We start from the raw sequence: 22,864 nt of genomic DNA on the forward strand, positions 1-22,864 counted from the left end.
AATTCCTTTCCAGAAACAGTAAACATTATATATATATATATATATATTTAGTGGAGATGGTAATTAATAAAGAAATGAAGAAAGTGCTCAATACTGTTGTAGAGCAAATATGCGTTTTATTTTTTATTACCGTATCTTTCTGTTAAGTTACATTATTGTTTCAGCTACCCGGCCGTTTTTTTTTTTTTTTTGGCCGTCTGTAGCTTCCTCAGACTTTTACAGAAATGTTCGCTATTTTGGGGTGTAAGAGTGAATGAGGTCAGTGGGGGGGGGGTTGTGAGGAGGGTGGAAGAAGAAGGGAACAAGGGGGGAAGGTGGGAGGGGGCGCTTGGTATGTCGATAATGTTTTAGTTCTGGGGTTTAAGGAACTTGTAGGGGAGGGTCTGGGAAGTTCATTTCTGGTGTGGCTGAGGGCATAGGGATACATGGAGGGGAAGGAGAATATGTGGGGGTAGGAGGAGGGGGGTTACTTTAAAATTTGAGTCTTAATGTTAAAGTTTTTAGCGGCTCATTGGTGAGATGATTTCTTGGTAAGTATGTCTTTAGCTGTTGGGTGTTCACTTATGGTTGGAGGCGGGGGGGGATGGGGGCTATGATTCAGGGGGTATTTATTTTTAGTTTTTATCTTGTTGTTAATTGTTTGGAGAGGGTTAGCTAGCGGTCGTGGCCACGGGAACATGCATGCACACATATATACTTAAGAGAAACGGTCACATGTACACATACATCCCTGCCCTGGCGTGCAAATATATGTACATATGTGCGCCTGCATGCATAGACACCCGCGTTGCTCTCGCTTACGTCAAATTTTCTTTAAGGTGCTAAGATTGGGTACGCGCGTGTATGCATGGATGCGCACATACACACATCGACGCCCCTGACCTCATTCACTCTTTCATCCCAAAATAGCGAACATTTCTGTAAAAGTCTGAGGAAGCTACAGACGGCCAAAAAAACGGCCGAGTAGCTGAAACAATAATGTAACTTAACAGAAAGATATGATAATAAAAAATAAAACGTGTGTATATATATATATATATATATATATGTATATATATATATATATATATACATATATATATATATATAGATATATAGATATAGTTATTCAACATTCCAAATCCATTTAATTATCAGTCGTAATATTTAATTCATATATTTTTATGAAGTATGTCTTGCACGCGTTTCATTGAATCGCAGAACAACTCATCAGAGACAAAAAATTAAACCAACCTGATAATGTTTGATGCGCATAAAAATATCTGCCCCAACCTTCTGCACAAGTAATCATAACCTTGAAAAGAACGTTGACAATTTATGCTAGTCTGAATCCCTGTAAGTTGAAATTTTTTTGTGTGTGTGTGGGGGGGGGAGGGGTGATAATTTAGTTATTGCCGCGGTAACCAGCCCTGAATGATGTGTTCTTGGCACAGAAAACCAATTAGTGTACGCTGATTTAATGCTCAGATAAATTTTATATAAATCAACTTAATGGTGTAAAAAAAATTCTTTACTTTAAAAAGACTTAATCAGCAAATCAACATACTTGTTACTAATTACTCAACAGCCTGGGGTGTGGGATGAAATAGAATCAGGGCACTGCGGGTAAGATGGGAGACGGAGAGAGATAGTTAGTCACAGGGCATAGTGAATATTGGTGCTTATGTCAAGGAGGTGGTTGCGGTTATTTGGGATCCCCAGTAAATAGTGTCACAACAGCAATGAAATAAGCAGTCTGTTTTTTTTGTTGTTTTGGATTTCATTTCTTTTGCGTCATTTTTGTGTGTTTTAGTAACCCCCACCCCCCGTTTTATCAATGCTAGGAAATGTCAATTTCTCCAGATATTGAATGTCGTCGCCGCCGAAGTCCGATTGCCGTAGCTGCTTGCTCTGGTAACCGTTCGGGTTCTGTGAGAATTGTGGTTGACGTGCAGACTTCACGAAGAGCATTGGACACGGCTGAAAAGAATAAATGAAAAGAAATTAAAATAATTGTTCTGTGCTGACATAGGAAATGACAAAAGTCACAATGACAACGGGAAGGACAAAGGCCGCAGCATCAGCGGGAAGGACAAGGGCCGCAGCATCAGCGGGAAGGACAAGGGCCGCAGCATCAGCGGGAAGGACAAGGGCCGCAGCATCAGCGGGAAGGACAAAGGCCGCAGCATCAGCGGGAAGGACAAGGGCCGCAGCATCAGCGGGAAGGACAAAGGCCGCAGCATCAACGGGAAGGAAAAAGGCCGCAGCATCAACGGGAAGGAAAAAGGCCGCAGCATCAACGGGAAGGAAAAAGGCCGCAGCATCAACGGGAAGGAAAAAGGCCGCAGCATCAGCGGGAAGGACAAAGGCCGCAGCATCAGCGGGAAGGACAAAGGCCGCAGCATCAGCGGGAAGGACAAAGGCCGCAGCATCAGCGGGAAGGACAAAGGCCGCAGCATCAGCGGGAAGGACAAAGGCCGCAGCATCAGCGGGAAGGACAAAGGCCGCAGCATCAGCGGGAAGGACAAAGGTCGCAGCATCAACGGGAAAGACAAAGGCCGCAGCATCAACGGGAAGGACAAATGCCGCAGCATCAACGGGAAGGACAAATGCCGCAGCATCAGCGGGAAGGACAAGGGCCGCAGCATCAGCGGGAAGGACAAGGGCCGCAGCATCAGCGGGAAGGACAAAGGCCGCAGCATCAGCGGGAAGGACAAAGGCCGCAGCATCAGCGGGAAGGACAAAGGCCGCAGCATCAGCGGGAAGGACAAAAGCCGCAGCATCAGCGGGAAGGACAAAGGTCGCAAAGACGACAGAAAGGACAAAGGATGCAATGGCAATGGGAAAGGAAAAGGCCACAGTGACAACGGGAAGGACAAAAGCTGCAGCGACAATAGGAAGGACAAAGGCCGTAACATCAACGGGAAGGAAAAAGGCCACAGCGACAAGGGGAAGGACAAATGCCGCAGCATCAGTGGGAAGGACAAAGACTGCCATGACAACAGGAAGGAAAAAGACTTCAGAGACAACGGGAAGGACAAAAAAACTCTAAAATTTCGAGTGTTTAGACCCAAAATTGGTGAAGGAGTTTCGTAGAGTTTTCAAAGGTCAAATCATTGAACTTTGACCTTTTGACAGCCAAATTTCTGGCCTAAAACCGATTAAAAAGATTTTCCCAAATCTCAATACCCCTTATGTCAAATTTTGCATCTGTAGACCGAAAGATGATATAGTAGGGAAATGTACACACACAGGCAGACAATTTCATATATATATATATATATATATATATATATATATATATATATATATATATATATATATATATAAATATATAATGTTGAAAGTCCACATATGCTAGGATAGTGCTTTAAAGGTTATGAGGGTTTTTTTGAAGCATGAAAAACGATGTTACTTTTTGCATTTAATATTTTTATTATTTTTTTATATTTCAAGCGGACCTTTGCTCTTGTGCTCTTTTTTGTGACCAAGAGCAGAGGTCCGCTTGAAATATAAAAAATAACAATAAAAATATTAAATACAAAAAGTAACATTTTTTCTTGCTTCAAAAAACCCTCATAACCTTTAAATCACTCTCTCTATATATATATATATATATATATATATATATATATATATTATTACAAATATGTGGAAAAAAATATATAATTTGAGACAATAATTTCTTTTAATATTATAAAAAAAAAGGGTCGAGAGAGAAAAATCTGTTTTATCGCGTTTTATACTGTCGTCTGCTCTCAGTGAATTTGTAAACATCCGGAAAAAGAAAAAGAGAGAGAGAGAGAGAACATACGAAAATACAGCGAGGGGACGCCTATAAACTGTAAAGAAAGAGAGGGGGAGAGAGAAGATATGAAACTAGAGAGAGGGAAAGCCGCAGGCATCCGCCTCGCGTATTATTGAGCGAGTGATGCGAGAGAGATGCAGGTACATACAGTGAGAGAGGGGATGCCAAAGAGAGAGAGAAAGGTATACCATTAGAGAGAGGGAAAGGAGCGGCGCAGGGTGGCGAGTCAGTGACGACATAGCAGCCGAAGAGGTAGGTTAGGGAAGCGACAGTGTTGGCGATGGTGACGACATTTGTATTGCTAACGACAGCGAAGAAATGAACAATGTATTATGACGACAGAGAAAAAAAAAAAAAGGCGATAATGAGGAATGACGATGTATTCAATATAGACGAAGGAATGAAATTGTTTAAAAAGAAAGGAATGCGATAGAAACATTTAAAACCCGACGCTGAGTGAGTCTATTGTTTATTTCTCTCTCATATATGAAAACAATAACAAAAACAAAAACACAAAAAGGCTGTCCTTCCATTTTGGAGTTACAAGCAGACGACAGGATATGAACTGTTATGTCTTTTGCGCAGAAATTCTCTCTCGAATCTATTTCAAGTTTGTTTGTTCATCCAGTTACACATTCTCTTTTACTTTCGTTACAATATATTTTTATATATGTAAATAAAATTGTGTTCATTTTTCCATCGGTATTGTTATTTGGATGTGTTTATCCTGTCTTGCGTTTATAAATGTCTTTCGAGAAAATGGATATATCCCTCCCGTATCTAAAAACCCGGGAAGACTAATTTCTTTTAAATAATTTTTTTTTATATTTTGTGTTACGACTTTTACCCCCAGACATTCCGGGTCGTAACAATATATATATATATATATATGCGCTCAACATCTTAAGAGATAAATACATCACACATTAAACAGAAATTAGACACATTCTTTTTTTTTTGTTTTGTTTTGTTTAATGGCATATCAACCCTTTGTGGGTTATTTAATGCCGAATCCAGTTATTTTGGGAATAGTATTCGATATTGTATCCAGTTTTTTTGTAGGAGATTTTTATTCTTCAAGCTCTTTGTATTTTCAATTGTTAGTTCGTAGCTTTTGATTTGGTTGTTTTGCAATGAGGGGGGGGGGGAGGGTTACAGTATTATTAAGTCCTGCATTATGAATGTAGTTATATTGTTCTCATTCTTAAGGAATGTTTCTTGGAGAGAAATAACCAAAGGATTAAATTTAGTTTGCAACAATAAAATTTCATTGTAATTTGCCTTCAATCCACGGCAATTCCATTGGATTTTCTTGTAATTCATGAGGTTTTTTTTTGGAGGGGTTTGAGGTGTAACTTCAGTTTCCATGTCTTCTAATTCTGTAAATCTATTTGTAGTAGTAGTAGTAATAGTGGCTTCTGTTTGTGGTAATTTCTTTATATTATTTTGTTTTTTAGTAGATGTATTTTTTGTTTGTTTTTCAAGTGTGTTTTTTTCACCACGGGGGAAGACGTATTAGTGACCTGTGTAGTCTTTCTTTTAACTGATTTTGTGTTTCCTTAGTTTCATCTTTTTCAGCATCTGCACAACATACTGGTGATTTTCGTGGTCTTTTTTTTAATCGACTTTGTTTTTTTGGATGTTCTGATTTTGATTGAGAATTTGTTTTATTGGTAACATTAGTTGATGATTTAATGGGATGATTAATTTTTGATATGTTTGGTTTGATTTCATTTATAAATTTGGGCCAGTCGTTTGGTCCCAATTGTAACAATTTGTTTATTAGTATTTCGTATTTGGAGTCTTGGTTAGTGATGTTGGATGATATACAACTTGAGATGACTTGAGAGTACTTCTTTTCCTTCATGTATCCATCTACTATTTTCCTGGCTTCGAGGAAGGAGATGTTTTTGGTATGTTTTATTGACACTTCCTTTTCGTTCTTCCAGATTCTGCATGCTCTAGCATAAGCAGGATGGTTTTCTCCACAATTTGCACATTTGCAATCAAGATTGCAGTCATTGACAGCGTGATCTGGATCTCTGGCCACATCTGCCGCACACTGCTCGTCCCCTACATGCATCCTCATGGTGCCCAAACTTCTGGCATTTAAAGCACTGAAGTGGGTTTGGTATAAAGGGTTCAACTTTTTCAATGTTGAACCCAATTTTGATTTCTTTTGGAATAGTGAGTCTATCGAACTCCATAATGTAAGTGTTCGTAGTATAGTCTGATTTTCTTTTTTTTATTGTAATTCTTTTAACGTTTATTACTCCTTGGTTTTTAAGTTCTTTTGTTATCTCTTCAGTAGTGCACATTGATAGGTCTTTCGATTTTACTACACCTTTGGACATATTCAGATTCTTGTGTGGATAAGTTTGGATATTTATAAGAGGTGGGTGTAGTTTGTTTAAAGCGTTGTATAGTATGTAGTTAAATAGAATTGTAGAAGGCAGTACAATGCAGAGGTAACGGAAAGACACAAGCTGAAGCAGATGAGAAATTTATTAATACAACTTACAAATACATGTGTACATATTCATATATTTCTTACATGCATTATATTTATATTTGCACTGTGATTACCTGGGAAAGTCAGTCTGGTGGTATGTCCGTGTTATATAATATTTCGAGAAAGTTCTCTTCCTCAGATATTTACTTGACTTTGGTTCAAACGTGCTGTTGTAAACAGTAACAGTACCGCAGCAAATCATCGCTCGGAACCTGTAGGTAGTATATGGTTAGGGTTTTTTTTACTCTGACGTTTGTCAAAGTCAAGTAAATATTTGACGAAGAGATCTTTCTTGAAATATTATATTACACGGACATACCACCAGACCGACTTTCCCAGGTAACCACTGTGCAAATATAAATATACTGCGTATATGAAATATGAATATGTACACATGTATTTATAAGTTGTATTAATAAATTTCTCACCTGCTTCAGCTTGTGTCTTTCCGTTACTTCTGCATTGTACCGCCTTCTACAATTCTATCTTGATATTTATGTTGTGGAAAGTTTTCATTCCTAGGAGAAAAGTAGCATGTTTTCCTCTTTCCACTTCCACTAGTACGGTTTTATTTTTTAAAGTGTTTACATTTTTGGGGGTAATATATGCCGATATAATTTTATGTATAATTAACGGTGATAAATCAGTTATTTTGGTTTCTTCCGTGGATTCCAATACAATAAATTTGGAGGAGGTTTGATGTATTAGCGGAACTATCCGAGTCGACGTGTTGGCGCTTCGAGGTTTTATACTTGGTCATATATATATATATATATATATATATATATATATTTTTTACATTCATTGTTTATGCTCCCCACCCACCTCGGAGTCCAATATTGGGGCATGTTAAGGGGGAAACCCATTCGCCTTGTCATGCCAGGGCTACATAAACAGTATACATATTCCAAATGGAAGCCATAATCTTTTAGTTACACAATCCAAATCATTTGTTGTAACTTCCAGCACTATACAGCCATGTCATGACTTTAATCATTTGGCACATTTGACCCTAGCCACCGCCTTCTAACACACGGAAAAGAGGGGAAAATATGTATATAGTTTATAATGGTACAGGGTTGAACTGTATTTGTTACGATTTAGAGGAAATTGATAGCAAAGTAAAAGACGTGTTAGGGCTTGACGTAACTAGCAGATTGATTGGATCGGGCCCCTACGACCACCCGTCTAGCCTTGTACGAGGCCAAAGTGGAGTGTTGCAACTGATATCTTTAATTTCCCTAGATATCAGTTGCTCAGCCACCAGGATTCTTTTTCCGAGTCATTATGGGTCGCCACTCACGGCCAACAGGTAGCCCCCTTGAGAAGCTTTTACTCTCTGCATGGGGACAGTTGGTGTATTCTAATGCCCCACCGACGGGGTTGGGAAGTAGGGAAGGGAAAAGGGGGGGGCTGTTGTTTTTGTTTTTGCAGAACATAATTAAGTTTTACAAAGGAGAATAGAAAACAAAAACAGAAAATCGATGTAGGTGCATTTCGTCTCCAGAAGCCAATAGACAGCCTGATCTGGTAGCACTTGTAAATATATGAACTCATAATATTTTCAAACATTTATTCATTGTGTTTAGTTTGATTGTTTTGTATGGGAAAATTGTTTGCTTAAAGGTAGAATGGGAACGAACAAAGAGGGTCACCATATATCAAGGCCTGAAGGCCCCTTAAGTAGACACTTTATGAAATCTCAACCCTAACATACAACGTACTGTACATGCAATAACCCTTATCCCTGAGTAGCTTCCGGGCCTTGATAAGTGGTGACCTCCTAAAAAAAAAAAAAAAAAAAAAAAAAAACTTACTAGGTCTGAGAGAGACGAGGGAACAATGCTGATCGAACCAGTTCATGACGGTGCGGCACATTTCCTCAAGGCTGGCCGTTGACACCATGTTGTTGAAAGATTTAAAAAGTGGGTGAATTATATAACTAAACTGTAAGAGATTCGTCAAGGAAAGAAACCGAGAAAAAAAAAAAAAAACATGGAAATATACAATACAAAAAAAAACATACATAAATAAATAAAAAAAATATTAAGATATAAAAAATATTCAGATATAAAAAATATATAAAAATATTAAAAAAATATTTAAACATTATACAAAAATATTAAAACATATTTTGCAAAGTCGAAGACACAAAAAAATATAATATAACAAATGAATAAATAAACCCGAGAAAAAAAAAAAAATGGAAATATACAATACAAAAAAAAAAAAACATACATAAATAAATATAAAATCACAGCTTATTAAGGTCGAAAGGTCACTCGAGGATGAGTTTATCAGAAGGAAAGGGAGACAACATTAGGCCTTTGGACCAAGATCACAGTGTAGTATCTGTTCTGCAGAGACTGCATTTTCGTCCTTGCAATCGGCCTGTTTCTTTAGCTTTTGCTGAAGTGAAGCATTTGTTTGGCCTTACTGACTGACCCCATCCTTTGGGAGTCAAGTTATGCCAAGCACCCACTAGTTGTTTTTTTTTCTTTTCTTGCAGGTCACACCTCCCTCAGCAGAACTTAAGCAGCTGGCAGGTTCAGGGAGGCCCAAGCACTGATAATTCAGTAATGGTATCCTTGATAATTCAATAATGGTATCCTTGCTCCGAATCGACAGGTTCCTGCCGAGGGTTTGGCTACAAGTGATGGATAGGGCCTCTGGAGTGCCCTTGAGTTTGGTTATTTCTAATTTGATCGAACCGGATCAAAATTATACTGCAAAACATACATAAATAAATATAAAAAATATAAGAAATATAAAAAATATTAAAAAAATATTTAAACATTATACAAAAATATTAAAACATATTTTGAAAAGTCGAAGGCATAAAAAAATATAATATAACAAATGAATAAATAAAAATATTAAAAACAATTATGCAAAAATATAAACATTAAAAAACAGTAAAAGGAACCTAAAACAAAAAAAAAAACACATAAATAAACAAAAAAATATTAAGATATTAAAATTATTATAATATAAAAAATATATAATAATATTTTTTAATATTAAAAAATTCTATAAAAATATAAAATAAAATTAAAAAATGTAAGATTTAAAAAGTGAAACTGAACTGTAACGTTTACCGAATTTCGCTAAGCCTACTTGTACCAAGAATAGTACCTTATGACAGGACCTTATGACTCACAAAAAAGCCTTCTAATGCAAAATGAACGAACGGTTTCCAAAAACATTATCCACATGCGGAGATAACTTTTTGTTATATTGTATATATTTTAGTACTGAAAGTTAAAATAAGAACACAGACACAGTGAACCATAGATATCTTAGTAAGAGTCGAAACAATTGTTTGCTTATTTAAGCATTAAACGAAATTTTGTACGAACGTAATAAGTTTCTGCTCATCAAGGAAAAATACATACAAAAAACATACAATACAAAAAACAAACAAATAGAAAAAATAATTATCAAAGAGTTATTAAAAAATGTAAAATGCATATAAAATTTAATATTATAAATATAATATAAAACAATATTATAGAAGTATTAAAAATATTAAAACGTAAAAATGTTAAAACAAACATATAAAAACAAATATAATATAAACAAATATAATATAAAAATATTTAATATAAAAAATATTTTTTAAATATTAGAATATTAAAAAAATTTATAAAATATATATTAAAATATAAAAATATGAAAAAATATAATATAAAAATATTTTATGTAAAAAAGATTTTTATATTATATTAAAAATATAAAATATATTAAAAAATATGAAAAATATTGAAACTGTAAGATTAAAAAATTGGTGAATATAAAAATATAAATATAAAAATTATAAAAATAAATATAAGACATATGTAACAGATATATATATATATATATAAATATTTAATAACAACAAAATATAAAAAATATATATAAATATTAAATTCTATATTAAAAAATTATACAAAAATATTACCATATTTTGAAAAGTCTAAGATATAAAAAATATTATAATATAACAAATTAATAAATAAATATATTAAAAACAATTATGCAAAAATATCTTTAAAAATGTAAGATTTAAAACGTGGATAAATTATAAAACTGAACTGTAAAAATAATATAAAAAATATTATAGAATTATTAAAAATAATAAAACATAAAAATTCTAAATTTTTAATAAAATTTTATATTAAAAAATATAAAATATATAAAAAATAATGATTTTTTTAATATTAAAATATAAATATAAAAATCATAAAAATAAATATGAGACATATATGAAATATATATATATATATATATATATAAATATTTAATAAATACAAAATATATACTATATTTAAAAATTATACAAAAATATTAACATATTTTGAAAAGTCTAAGATAAAAAAAATATTATAATATAACAAATTAATAAATAAAAATATTAAAAATAATTATGTAACAAATTAATAAATAAAAATATCAAAAACAATTATGCAAAAATATCTTTTAAAAAATGTAAGATTTAAAACGTGGGTAAATTATAAAACTGAACTGTAAAAATAATATAAAAAACATTATAGAAGTATTAAAAGTAATAAAACGTAAAAATGAATGTTAACACAAAGAATACAAAGACATAATATATAAATATAAAAATATTTAATATAAAAAATATTTTTTTGAATATTATAATATTAAAAATGAGCTTTCATAAAAAAAAATCAACGTGGTTTAAAAAAAATGGTTTTACAGTTCAAAAAAATTTCAAAAAAACTATTATTGTTTTGTTTGTTTTAAATTAGAATATTTTCTTTATTGATCTTTTATCTTCAATTTGTGATATATAAAACTTTGGCACATAAATTAATTATTAACATATTAAGAGACCTTTCAAAATGGGGGGGGGAGTGAATTAAAAATAAACGTTTCTCTAAAATATTATATTTGGTTTATTGAAAAGAGCATAAAATATCGTAAAAATTGAACCCATAGAAAAATTTTGATAGATTTTTAAAGTTTAAAAATTGAAAAAAAAAATTAACTCGTAAAATTCTATTGATTTTATTACGTAAAAAAATGGCTGCATGAAGACACGCCGGCATTTTGTAAACACTGTTTTTAAAAAAAAAAAAAAAATATTTCTATTATTTTTTAAACAACTTTAATAGTTTATTTTTGGAAGTATATTCCATAAAGAAAATAAACAACTCACTTTAAAAAGAAATTACGCAGTTTCTCCAAATTTCTGATACACCTATACATTTTGAGCATACCTAGTTATTGGGTTGTAGTATTATCATCCACAGAGTTATAAAAAAGTTGTCAAAAAACAAATATAGACCATAATATTAAAAAGTGGGTAATGTATTAGTCAAAGAAACATGCAAGAAAAAATATAAATAAATATAAAACAATATAAAAATATAAATATAAAAATTATAAAAAATAAATATAAGATGTATAGAACATATGTATATATATATATATATAAAACAATATTAAAATATAAAAAATATAAATATAAAAATTATAAAAAATAAATATAAGACATATAGAACATATATATATATATATAAAACAATATTAAAATATATAAAATATAAATATTGTAAAAAATAAATATTATAAAAAATAAATATAAGACATAGAACATATATATATATATATATAAAACAATATTAAAATATATAAAATATAAATATTATAAAAAATAAATATAAGACATATAGAACATATATATATATATACAAATATAAAACAATATTAAAATATAAAAAATATAAATATTATAAAACATAAATATAAGACATATAGAACATATATATATATATACAAATATAAAACAATATTAAAATATAAAAAATATAAATATTATAAAACATAAATATAAGGAATATAGAACATATATATATATATATATATAAATATAAAACAATATTAAAATATAAAAAATATAAATATAAAATTATAAAAAATAAATATAAGACATATAGAACATATATATATATAAATATATATTTAAATATAAAATATACTATAAATATAATAAAAGTATTATATTAAAACATAAAATATTAAAAATATAAAAATTTGATTATAAAAAAAATTTCAAAATACAAAAACATTTTTTTTTTAAATGATAAAAATATCAAATATATAGAAAAGTATAAAAAATATTAAAATATTAAAATGGAAAGCATACGAAAAATATAAAAATAAAAATATGGGAAAATATTCAAAAAATATTTTTTTTAAATATACATAGAATAAAAAATATTTGACAAAATATTAAAAAATACTAAAAAAAAAATATATGGAACAGTATTTAAAAAAAAAAAACTTTAAAATTTAAGTGGGTTAGGGTTAGGGTTAGGGTTAGGTTAGTGTTAGGGTTAGGTTAGGGTTGGGTTAGGGTTAGTGTTAGGGTTAGGGTTAGGTTAGGGTTAGGGTTAGTGTTAGGGTTTGGGTTAGGGTAGGGTTAGGGTTAGGGTTAGTGTTAGTGTTAGGTTAGGGTTAGGGTTTGGGTTAGGGTTAGGTTAGGGTTAGGGTCAGGGTTAGGGTTAGGGTTAGTGTTAGGGTTAGTGTTAGAGTTTGGGTTAGGGTTATACAACTAAGCTGTAAATAATTCACCAAGTAAAAAAAATGTACAAAAAACATACAATACACAAAACATATAAAATAAAAAATATTAATATATCAGAATAAAAAATATATATATAAAATTTTAAAATAGTACAACATAGAAAATATATATAAGTAATGTATAACATATATATATAAGTAAATGTAATAAAATTCAAAGTGGGTTGGTTGGTTGTAAATTGACTACCCCCCCCCCTCTAAAAAAAAAAAGTTGGTTGTTTTTGATTCATGACATATCAACCCTTTTCAGGTTATTTAATGCTGAATCCAGTGATTTTGAAGAAAAATTTTTTGATAGAGTATATTTGTTTTTTTTTTAAGTCGGTTTCTATTTAACCCATAGTTGGGACTCTAACAGGTACTACTACACCAGGTTAGAGTGGACCTGGGAGCAATGTCAATTAAAGGGTGGCTCCACACTCCCCATCGGTGATAGTTTAGGGTCATATCCAGGACCGTAAATTATTGGATGCTATTGTAAGAGTTTGTTCTTACCTTTTATATATTTGTTGCAAAGACTTCATATGATAAAGCTACGCGACAATATTTATAGTAAAGCAGCACCACAAATTAAACGACAGTTGTTGTGAGAAGATAAATGATTCGATATTTTTTTTTATTTTATTTTATTTTTTTTTTTTACATGGTGGTCACCGCTTATCAAGGCCCAGAAGCCACTCAGGGATAAGGGTTATTGCAAGTACATCTTAGGGAGGCTTCTAGTTTTGACAGGCTTCTGGGCTTGACCTTTACTCCTGATCATAAATGGGATACGTACATCAAATCTGTTGCCAAGGCCGCTGGAAAAATGGTGGGATCTTTCTATCGATCCAGTAGATATCTCCCTGCTGATGCGATTCTCTATCTATATAAGAGCCAGGTACGTCCAAGGACGGAATACTGTTGCCACATCTGGGCAGGAGCTGCTAGAAAGGACTTGTCCTACCTTGATAGAGTTCAAAATAGACTTCGTAGCCTCGTAGGAGATGTCCTTTTCTCTTCCCTGCAACCTCTATCTCACAGAAGAGATGTTGCGAGTTTGTCTCTGCTTTATCGTTATTTTCATGGAAAGTACTCGACTGAGCTTCAATCTATGGTCCCCCCTCGCCAAACTTTCACAAGAAACACTAGACTAGCTGAAAACATCAATAATTTTCCCCACTCTTTATCTGTGCCTAAACCTAAACATAGATTCCATGATCAAAGCTTCTTTCTTAGAACTGCACGCCTGTGGAATTGTCTTCCATTTTCCTGCTTTCTAGCTGTCTATAATATGGTTGTCTTCAAGTCCAACGTTAACAAGTTTCTGATGAGCCGTTCCACTTAAGTTAACAAATTTACCGAACTTCCATTACTATCGATTACTATATTGTCCTTTTGACTACACTCTTTAACCCTTATCCTTGAGTGGCCTATCGGCCTTGATAAGTGGTGACGCCTATGTAAAAAAAAAAAAGTACAGTACGTAGTGACGAGATTTGATGAAGTGTTTACTCAAGGGGGCGGTTCATTAGGAATTTGTTTACGCTGGACTTGAAGACATCCAAGTTGTAGTCAGAAGGGAAGCAGGCACATGGAACAGAGTTCCACAGGCGTGCTGTTCTAAGAAAGAAGCTTTGTTCATGGAATCCATCTTTTTATTTAGGCACAGATAAAGAGTGGGGAAAATTTTTCACAGTGGATTCAGCTAGACGGGTGCTTTTTGTGAAAGATTGGCGAGGGGGGACCAGAGATTGGAGTTCAGACGAGCACCTGCCATGGAAATAACGATAAAACAAGGATAGGCTCGCAATATCTCTTCTGTGGGAGAGAGGTTGCAGGGTAGAGAAAAGGGCATCCCCCACTAAGCCACAAAGTCTATTTTGTACTCTGTCAAGGCAGGATAGGCTGTTTTTAGCAGCTCCTGCCCAGACGTACTTGGCTTTTATATAGATAGAGAATTGCATCAGTAGTGAGATATCTTCTGGAGCAGTAGAAGGATCCCACCATCTTTCCAGCGACCTTACAACAGACTTGATGTACGTGTTCCATTTTTATTATATATGTTTTTTAAAATATATATTTATTTTGAGTTTTTTTGTTTTTTTTTACACTTATCAAGGCCCAGGAGCCACTCGGGGATAAGGGTTATTGTGTGTACACTAATCAGTGGGATAGTATCGTAGTAATAGTTAGTATTGGAGATTTGATAAAGTGTCATCACTTAAGGGAGGGGCGGTTCATCAAGAATTTGTTTGTGTTGGATTTGAAGACATCCAAGTTGAATTCAGGGGAGGGGGGGGGAAGAAGAGGCAAGCGGCAAAGAGTTCCACAGCCGTGCAGTTCTAAGAAAGGAGCTTTGTTCATGGAATCTACGTTTTGATTTAGGCACAGATAAAGAGTGGGGAAACTTACTGACAGTGGTTTCAGCTAGTTGGGTGTTTTTCATGAAAGATTGGCGGGGTGGGGTGGGGGGGCAGACTTGTGAGAAGATAAATACATAAATACGTGAATAATAAATGATTCAATATTTTTTCTTTATTTTATTTATTTACTAGCGAAGGGTACCCGGCATTGCCCGGGTGTTTGGAGGTGTATGTAGAAACTCCGGGGGTGGGGGTTAAAAAAAATACTTTGGTAGGTAAGTATGAGGATCGAACCCGAACCCTTGAGGCAAAGTTGGAAATTAAAGTGTGAAAAAAAAAAAGTGCGACGTAAACCATTGCCCCACCGCGACATGCTAAGAGAAACACGTTTGAATTTCTTTAATTACTTGGATTTTGCAGGTGCCCGTTTTAATGAGTTAATGAGGTCAAGTTTTACTGCGGGATAGTATTTCATTTACTGCTGAACGCTTTTTATAATCCCCCGAAGATGTTATAGGAAAAAGACTAACCGACATGCGGCGAGCGACAAATGTTAAATATTTATCTGCCCGAAATTGAGCAAATTAAATAGACAGGCGAGCTTCGTTGTTTACTGTGAGGTATTACGATGTGATATAAAAAGTTTTAAAAATTGAAATGAATGGCTCTTATCTTCAGGACGCCTCAAGTTTTGACAAGCTTCTGGGCTTGACCTTTACTCCTGATCTTAAATGGAACACATACATCAAATCTGTTGCCAAGGCCGCTGGAAAAATGGTGGGATATAGATCCAGTAGATATCTCACTGCTGTTGCAATTCTCTATCTATATAAGAGCCAGGTACGTCCAAGGACGGAATACTGTTGCCACATCTGGGCAGGAGCTGCTAGAAAGGACTTGTCCTGCCTTGATAGAGTTCAAAATAGACTTCGTAGCCTCGTAGGAGATGTCCTTTTCTCTTCCTTGCAACCTCTATCTCACAGAAGAGATGTTGCTAGTTTGTCTCTGATGTATCGTTATTTTCATGGAAAGTGTTCGACTGAGCTTCAATCTATGATCCCCCCTCGCAAAACTTTCACAAGAAACACTCGTCTAGCTGTAAACACTATCAATAATTCCCCCCACTCTTTATCTGTGCCTAAACCTAAACGTAGATTCCATGAACAAAGCTTTTTTATTAGAACTGCACGCCTGTGGAATTGTCTTCCGTTTTCCTGCTTTCCGGCTGACTACAATATGGTTGTCTTCAAGTCTAACGTAAATAAGTTCTTGATGAGCCATTCCATATAAGTTATCAAATTTAACAAATTTTCATAACTAATGATTATTATATTGTCCAATTTCTACTGTACACTCTTTAACCCTTATCCTTGAGTGGCCTCTTGGCCTTGATAATGAGTTGATACCTATGAAAAAAAAAAAAAAAAAAAAGAAAAAGTCCAATGTGAACAAGTTCTAATTGAATCGTCCCCCTAAGTAATCCAAGTTACAAAATTCCCACTGTTTACTATGCTAAAATCACAATGACTAATGTATACCTATTAACCCTTATCCTCGAGTGGAAAAACAATCAAAAAAAATAATCATCCAAAAAAATAAACATGTAAAAAAAATAAACATGCAAAAAAATAAACATGCAAAAAAATAAACATGCAAAAAAATAAACATGCAAAAAAATAAACAGGCAAAAAAATAAACAGGCAAAAAAATAAACAGGCAAAAAAATAAACAGGCAAAAAATTAAACAGGCAAAAAAATAAACATGCAAAAAAATAAACATGCAAAAAAATAAACATGCAAAAAAATAAACATGCAAAAAAATAAACATGCAAAAAAATAAACATGCAAAAAAATAAACATGCAAAAAAATAAACATGCAAAAAAATAAACATGCAAAAAAATAAACATGCAAAAAATAAACATGCAAAAAAATAAACATGCAAAAAAATAAACATGCAAAAAAATAAACAAGCAAAAAATAAACAAGCAAAAAAATAAACATGCAAAAAAAATAAAGCAAAAACAATAAACATGCAAAAAAATAAACATGCAAAAAAATAAACATGCAAAAAAATAAACATGCAAAAAAATAAACATGCAGAAAACAAACATGCAGAAAACAAACATGCAAAAAAAATAAACATGCAAAAAAAATAAACATGCAAAAAAAATAAACATGCAAAAAAATAAACATGCAAAAAAATACAGAAAAAAAAACATGCAAAAAAATAAACATGTAAAAAAATAAACAGGCAAAAAAAAAACATGCAAAAAAATAAACATGCAAAAAAAAACATGCAAAAAAATAAACATGCAAAAAAATAAACATGCAAAAAATAAACATGTAAAAAAATAAACATGTAAAAAAATAAAATGCAAAAAAATAAACATGCAAAACAATAAACATGCAAAAAAATAAACATGCAAAAAAAATAAACATGCAAAAAAAATAAACATGTAAAAAAAATAAACATGCAAAAAATAAACATGCAAAAAATAAACATGCAAAAAAATAAACATGCAAAAAAATAAACATGCAAAAAAATAAACAGGCAAAAAAATAAACAGGCAAAAAAGTAAAGCAAAAAAAATAAACATGCAAAAAAATAAACATGAAAAAAAATTAACATGCAAAAAAATAAACATGCAAAAAAATAAACATGCAAAAAAATAAACATGCAAAAAAATAAACATGCAAAAAATAAACATTCAAAAAAATAAACATGCAAAAAATAAACAAGCAAAAAAATAAACATGCAAAAGAAAAGCAAAAAAAATAAACATGCAAAAAAATAAACATGCAAAAAAATAAACATGCAAAAAAATAAACATGCAAAATAATAAACATGCAAAATAATAAACATGCAAAAAAATAAACATGCAAAAAAATAAACATGCAAAAAAATAAACATGTAAAAAAATAAACATGTAAAAAAATAAACATGTAAAAAATAAACAAGCAAAAAAAATAAACAAGCAAAAAAAATAAACATGCAAAAAAATAAACATGCAAAAAATAAACATGCAAAAAATAAACATGCAAAAAAATAAACATGTAAAAAAATAAACATGTAAAAAATAAACAAGCAAAAAAAATAAACAAGCAAAAAAATAAACATGCAAAAAAATAAACATGCAAAACAATAAACATGCAAAAAAATAAACATGCAAAAAAATAAACATGCAAAAAAATAAACATGCAAAAAAATAAACATGCAAAAAAATAAACATGCAAAACAATAAACATGCAAAAAAATAAACATGCAAAAAAATAAACATGCAAAAAAATAAACATGCAAAAAAATAAACATGCAAAAAAATAAACATGCAAAAAAATAAACATGCAAAAAAATAAACATGCAAAAAAATAAACATGCAAAAAAATAAACATGCAAAAAATAAACATGCAAAAAATAAACATGCAAAAAAATAAACATGCAAAAAAATAAACATGCAAAAAAATAAACATGCAAAAAATAAACATGCAAAAAAATAAACATGCAAAAAAATAAACATGCAAAAAAATAAACATGCAAAAAAATAAACATGCAAAAAATAAACATGCAAAAAAATAAACATGCAAAAAAATAAACATGCAAAAAAATAAACATGCAAAAAAATAAACATGCAAAAAAATAAACATGCAAAAAAATAAACATGCAAAAAATAAACATGCAAAAAATAAACATGCAAAAAAATAAACAAACACAAAAATAAACATGCAAAAAAATAAACAAGCAAAAAATAAACATGCAAAAAATAAACATGCAAAAAAGTAAACATGCAAAAAAATAAACATGCAAAAAAATAAACAAGCAAAAAAATATGCAAAAAATAGAGAAATAAAAGAAATAAAATGAATAAAGAATACAAATTAAAAAGTACATAAATCAATATAAGTAAAAAAAATCTAAAAAATATTTGCAAACATATAAGAAAAATATATGCGACTAATAAATAAGTAAATAAACAATAATTAAATAAAAAATATGTAAATAAAAATGTCTTTTCTCGCACACGCTCCCGGGGAGGGGAGGGGGTTAGGATCGCTTAGAACTGTTTATATACCCGCTAGATAATAATATCTACGATTTGGGAAAGCGCGTAGCATATAGATTTATTTACTTCAACGTTAGTTTTTTTTGTGTGTTTTTTTTTAAATATTTACTTCGCTTATTCTTATGTTTTGATTAACACCCCCTCCCGAGCACACACATCTCCAAACACCCGGGCAACGCCGGGTACGCTAGTAAAATATAAAAAGAAAAAATATGTAAATAAAAATATATAAATAAAAATATGAAACTAAAAAATATATACATGAAAATATACAAATAAAAAATATGTTAATAATATATATATATATATATATATATATATATATATATATACATATATAAAACATGTAAATAAAAAAATCTATAAAAATATTTAAATAAAAGATATATGAATAAAAATATGTAAAGAAAATATACCAATACAAAATATATAAGTAAAAGATATGTAAATAAAAATTATGTTAATAAAAAATATAGAAAAAAATAAACAGGTTCTCCAAAAAGTCACTGAAGGTTTAAAATCTATATCATTTTACCATTAACTAGCGAGGGGTACCCGGCGTTGCCTGGGTGTTTGGAGGTGTGTGTGGAAACGGCAGGGGTGGGGGTGGGTTAAAAAAAAGGTAAATATGAGGATCGAACCCGAACCGTTGAGGCAAAGTTGTAAATTAAAGTGCGAAAAAAAAAAACGTGCGACGTTAACCCCCACATGCTAACGGAAACACATTTGAATTTATTTAATTACTTGGATTTAGCAGGTGCCCGTTTTAATGAGTTAATGAGGTCAAGTTTGACTGCGGGATTTCATACATACATACATTTTCGCTTTTATATTTATAGATGAGCGAGGAGTACCCGGCGTTGCCCGGGTGTTTGGAGGTGTGTGTGGAAACTGGGGGGGGGGGGTTAAAAAAAAAAAGTAAGTATGAGGATCAAACCCGAACCCTTGATGCAAAGTTGTAAATTAAAGTATGAAAAAAAAAAGTGCAATGTTAACCATTGCCACCGCGAGATGCTAACGGAAACACGTTTGAATTTATTTAATTACTTGGATTTAGCAGGTGCCCGTTTTAATGAGTTAATGAGGCCAAGTTTTACTGTGGGATTTCATTTACTGCTGAACGCTTTTTTTCCTCCCCAGGATGTTATAGGAAAAAGACTAACCCACATGCGATGAGCGACAAATGTTGAATATGTATCTTCCTGAAATCGAGCAAATTAAATAGACAGGCGAGCTTCATTGTTAACTGTGAGATATTACGATTCATATGTGATATAAAAAGTTTTAAAAAGTTGTGAAGCGAGCGACCGCTTCTCTGAAAAAAGCCTTTTGTAGAGGCACAGAAAAAGCGAACACACATACATACATTTTCGCTTTTATATATAGATGATTTTTTTTTCTCTCTCTATTTCAGATATTTTACAGATTTTGCAAATTAATTAAGTACAACATTGAACAACTTATGCACTTTTTTTTTTTTTTATCGAAATCAGTGACGTCTGACTTGACTAGACCCGACTTTTTCTTGTGGGAATATCTTAAAAAAAAAAAAAAAAGAGTCTATATTAACAAACCCCAAACCCTGCAAGAATTGAAGGAAAACATCAGGAACGAAATAAGGGAGTTAAATCGCAATCCAGAGATTCTGCAATCTGTCATGAATAAAAAAAAATTTATTTTGGAAAAAGCACATTTTTTTTATTTTGGAAAGAGCACATTTTTTTATTTTGGAAAGAGCACATTTTTTTTATTTTGGAAAGAGCACATTTTTTTTTATTTTGGAAAGAGCACATTTTTTTTATTTTGGAAAGAGCACATTTTTTTTATTTTGGAAAGAGCACATTTTTTTTATTTTGGAAAGAGCACATTTTTTTTTATTTTGGAAAGAGCACATTTTTTTTATTTTGGAAAGAGCACATTTTTTTATTTTGGAAAGAGCACATTTTTTTTTATTTTGGAAAAAGCACATTTTTTTATTTTGGAAAAAGCACATTTTTTTTATTTTGGAAAGAGCACATTTTTTTTTATTTTGGAAAGAGCACATTTTTTTTATTTTGGAAAAAGCACATTTTTTTATTTTGGAAAGAGCACATTTTTTTTATTTTGGAAAGAGCACATTTTTTTATTTTGGAAAGAGCACATTTTTTTTTATTTTGGAAAGAGCACATTTTTTTATTTTGGAAAGAGCACATTTTTTTATTTTGGAAAGAGCACATTTTTTTATTTTGGAAAGAGCACATTTTTTTTATTTTGGAAAGAGCACATTTTTTTTATTTTGGAAAGAGCACATTTTTTTTATTTTGGAAAGAGCACATTTTTTTATTTTGGAAAGAGCACATTTTTTTTATTTTGGAAAAAGCACATTTTTTTATTTTGGAAAGAGCACATTTTTTTTTATTTTGGAAAGAGCACATTTTTTTATTTTGGAAAGAGCACAAATATGCGAAGCTGAAAATGGGCAACATTTAAGACATTATTTTTCATAAATAAAGGTTGTTTGGATTTTGCATTTTTTTTTTTTTTTTTTTTAAATTTAAATTTCCCAATGTCTCCGTCAACAAGCAGATTGTTGATGACATCTTTCTGTAATTTTAACACAATCTGACTGAGACATTGGGAAACCTTTTAAACGTTGCCCATTTTTAGCTTTGCATATTTGTGCCCTTTCCAAAACATTATTCATAACAGATTGCAGAATCTCTGGATTGCTATTTAACTCCCTTATTTCGTTCCTGATGTTTTTCTGCAATTCTGGCAGAATTTAGGGCGTCCAAAAAGTTACTGACAGAATTGAAGGAAGGAAGTAAAGCACAATCTGTTTTTTTTTGGGGGGGGGGGGGATTCCATTTTCACCCCAAGCAAGGCACAATGCCACTTTGATGTAGGGCGCTACTCTCTTGGACATAAGGGTATTATTATACAAACACCGTGACAGCGAATTAGTAAAATCTTTTACGTAGTATTCTGTTACGTTTCGGTGTGCTGAACACGAATCTGAAAACTGGGTTAGGGTTAGGGTTAGGGTTAGGGTTAGGGTACATTTTTTTCTACTAATTCGCTGTCACGGTATTTGTATAAATTTACCGACATAAGTTGCAGAGATACTATGTAGGGAGTTGAGCAGCAAGTGCAACGTGAACCGACATCTTGCTGCCCAAATCCCAACATAGTGCCCCAGTAGTTGCTGCCCCTGATAGTAGCCCCCTACACCAAAGTGGCAATGTGCCTTGTTTGGGGTGAAAATGTGATAAATAAAAAAAAAAAAATAAAAAAATGTCTGTTCACATTACGCTTGAACGGCTGCACGCTTTAGAAAGAGCACAAATATGCGACGGCCCTGTCGGTGGGGCATTAGAATACGCCAACTGCCCCCCTGCAGAGGGTAACGGTCCCTCAATGGGGGTCCTAGATATGACCTTAAACTATATCCAGTGGTGAGGCCCCAGCTTGCGGGCTTTGGGGAGTGTGGAGCCACCTTTTAATTACCATTGCTCTGAGGTCCACTCTGACCCGGAGTGGTAGTACCTGTTAGGGTCCTAACTATGGGTTAAATAGAAACCGATG

The 22,864-nt window shown here is 31.8% G+C and overlaps 1 protein-coding gene across 1 annotated transcript in view; it reads right to left on the reverse strand.

Annotated features, from left to right (window-relative positions):
• Window positions 1-1,125: 1,125 nt before the first annotated feature.
• Window positions 1,126-22,864, reverse strand: part of LOC145270958 (MLX-interacting protein-like) — a 385,763-nt gene continuing 364,024 nt past the window's right edge. Inside the window, exons 17-18 of the mRNA XM_080126503.1 lie at window positions 8,117-8,246; window positions 1,126-1,959 (exon numbers count right to left, since the gene is read on the reverse strand). Of these exons, the coding sequence (XP_079982629.1) occupies window positions 1,820-1,959; window positions 8,117-8,246 (270 nt within the window). The 3' untranslated portion in view covers window positions 1,126-1,819. The remainder of the gene's footprint in view (window positions 1,960-8,116; window positions 8,247-22,864) is intronic.

Source organism: Euprymna scolopes, chromosome 46 (genome assembly GCF_053919585.1).
Source record: "Euprymna scolopes isolate OS-2025 chromosome 46, ASM5391958v1, whole genome shotgun sequence".
In the NCBI taxonomy this organism is placed as follows: Eukaryota; Metazoa; Mollusca; class Cephalopoda; order Sepiida; family Sepiolidae; genus Euprymna; species Euprymna scolopes.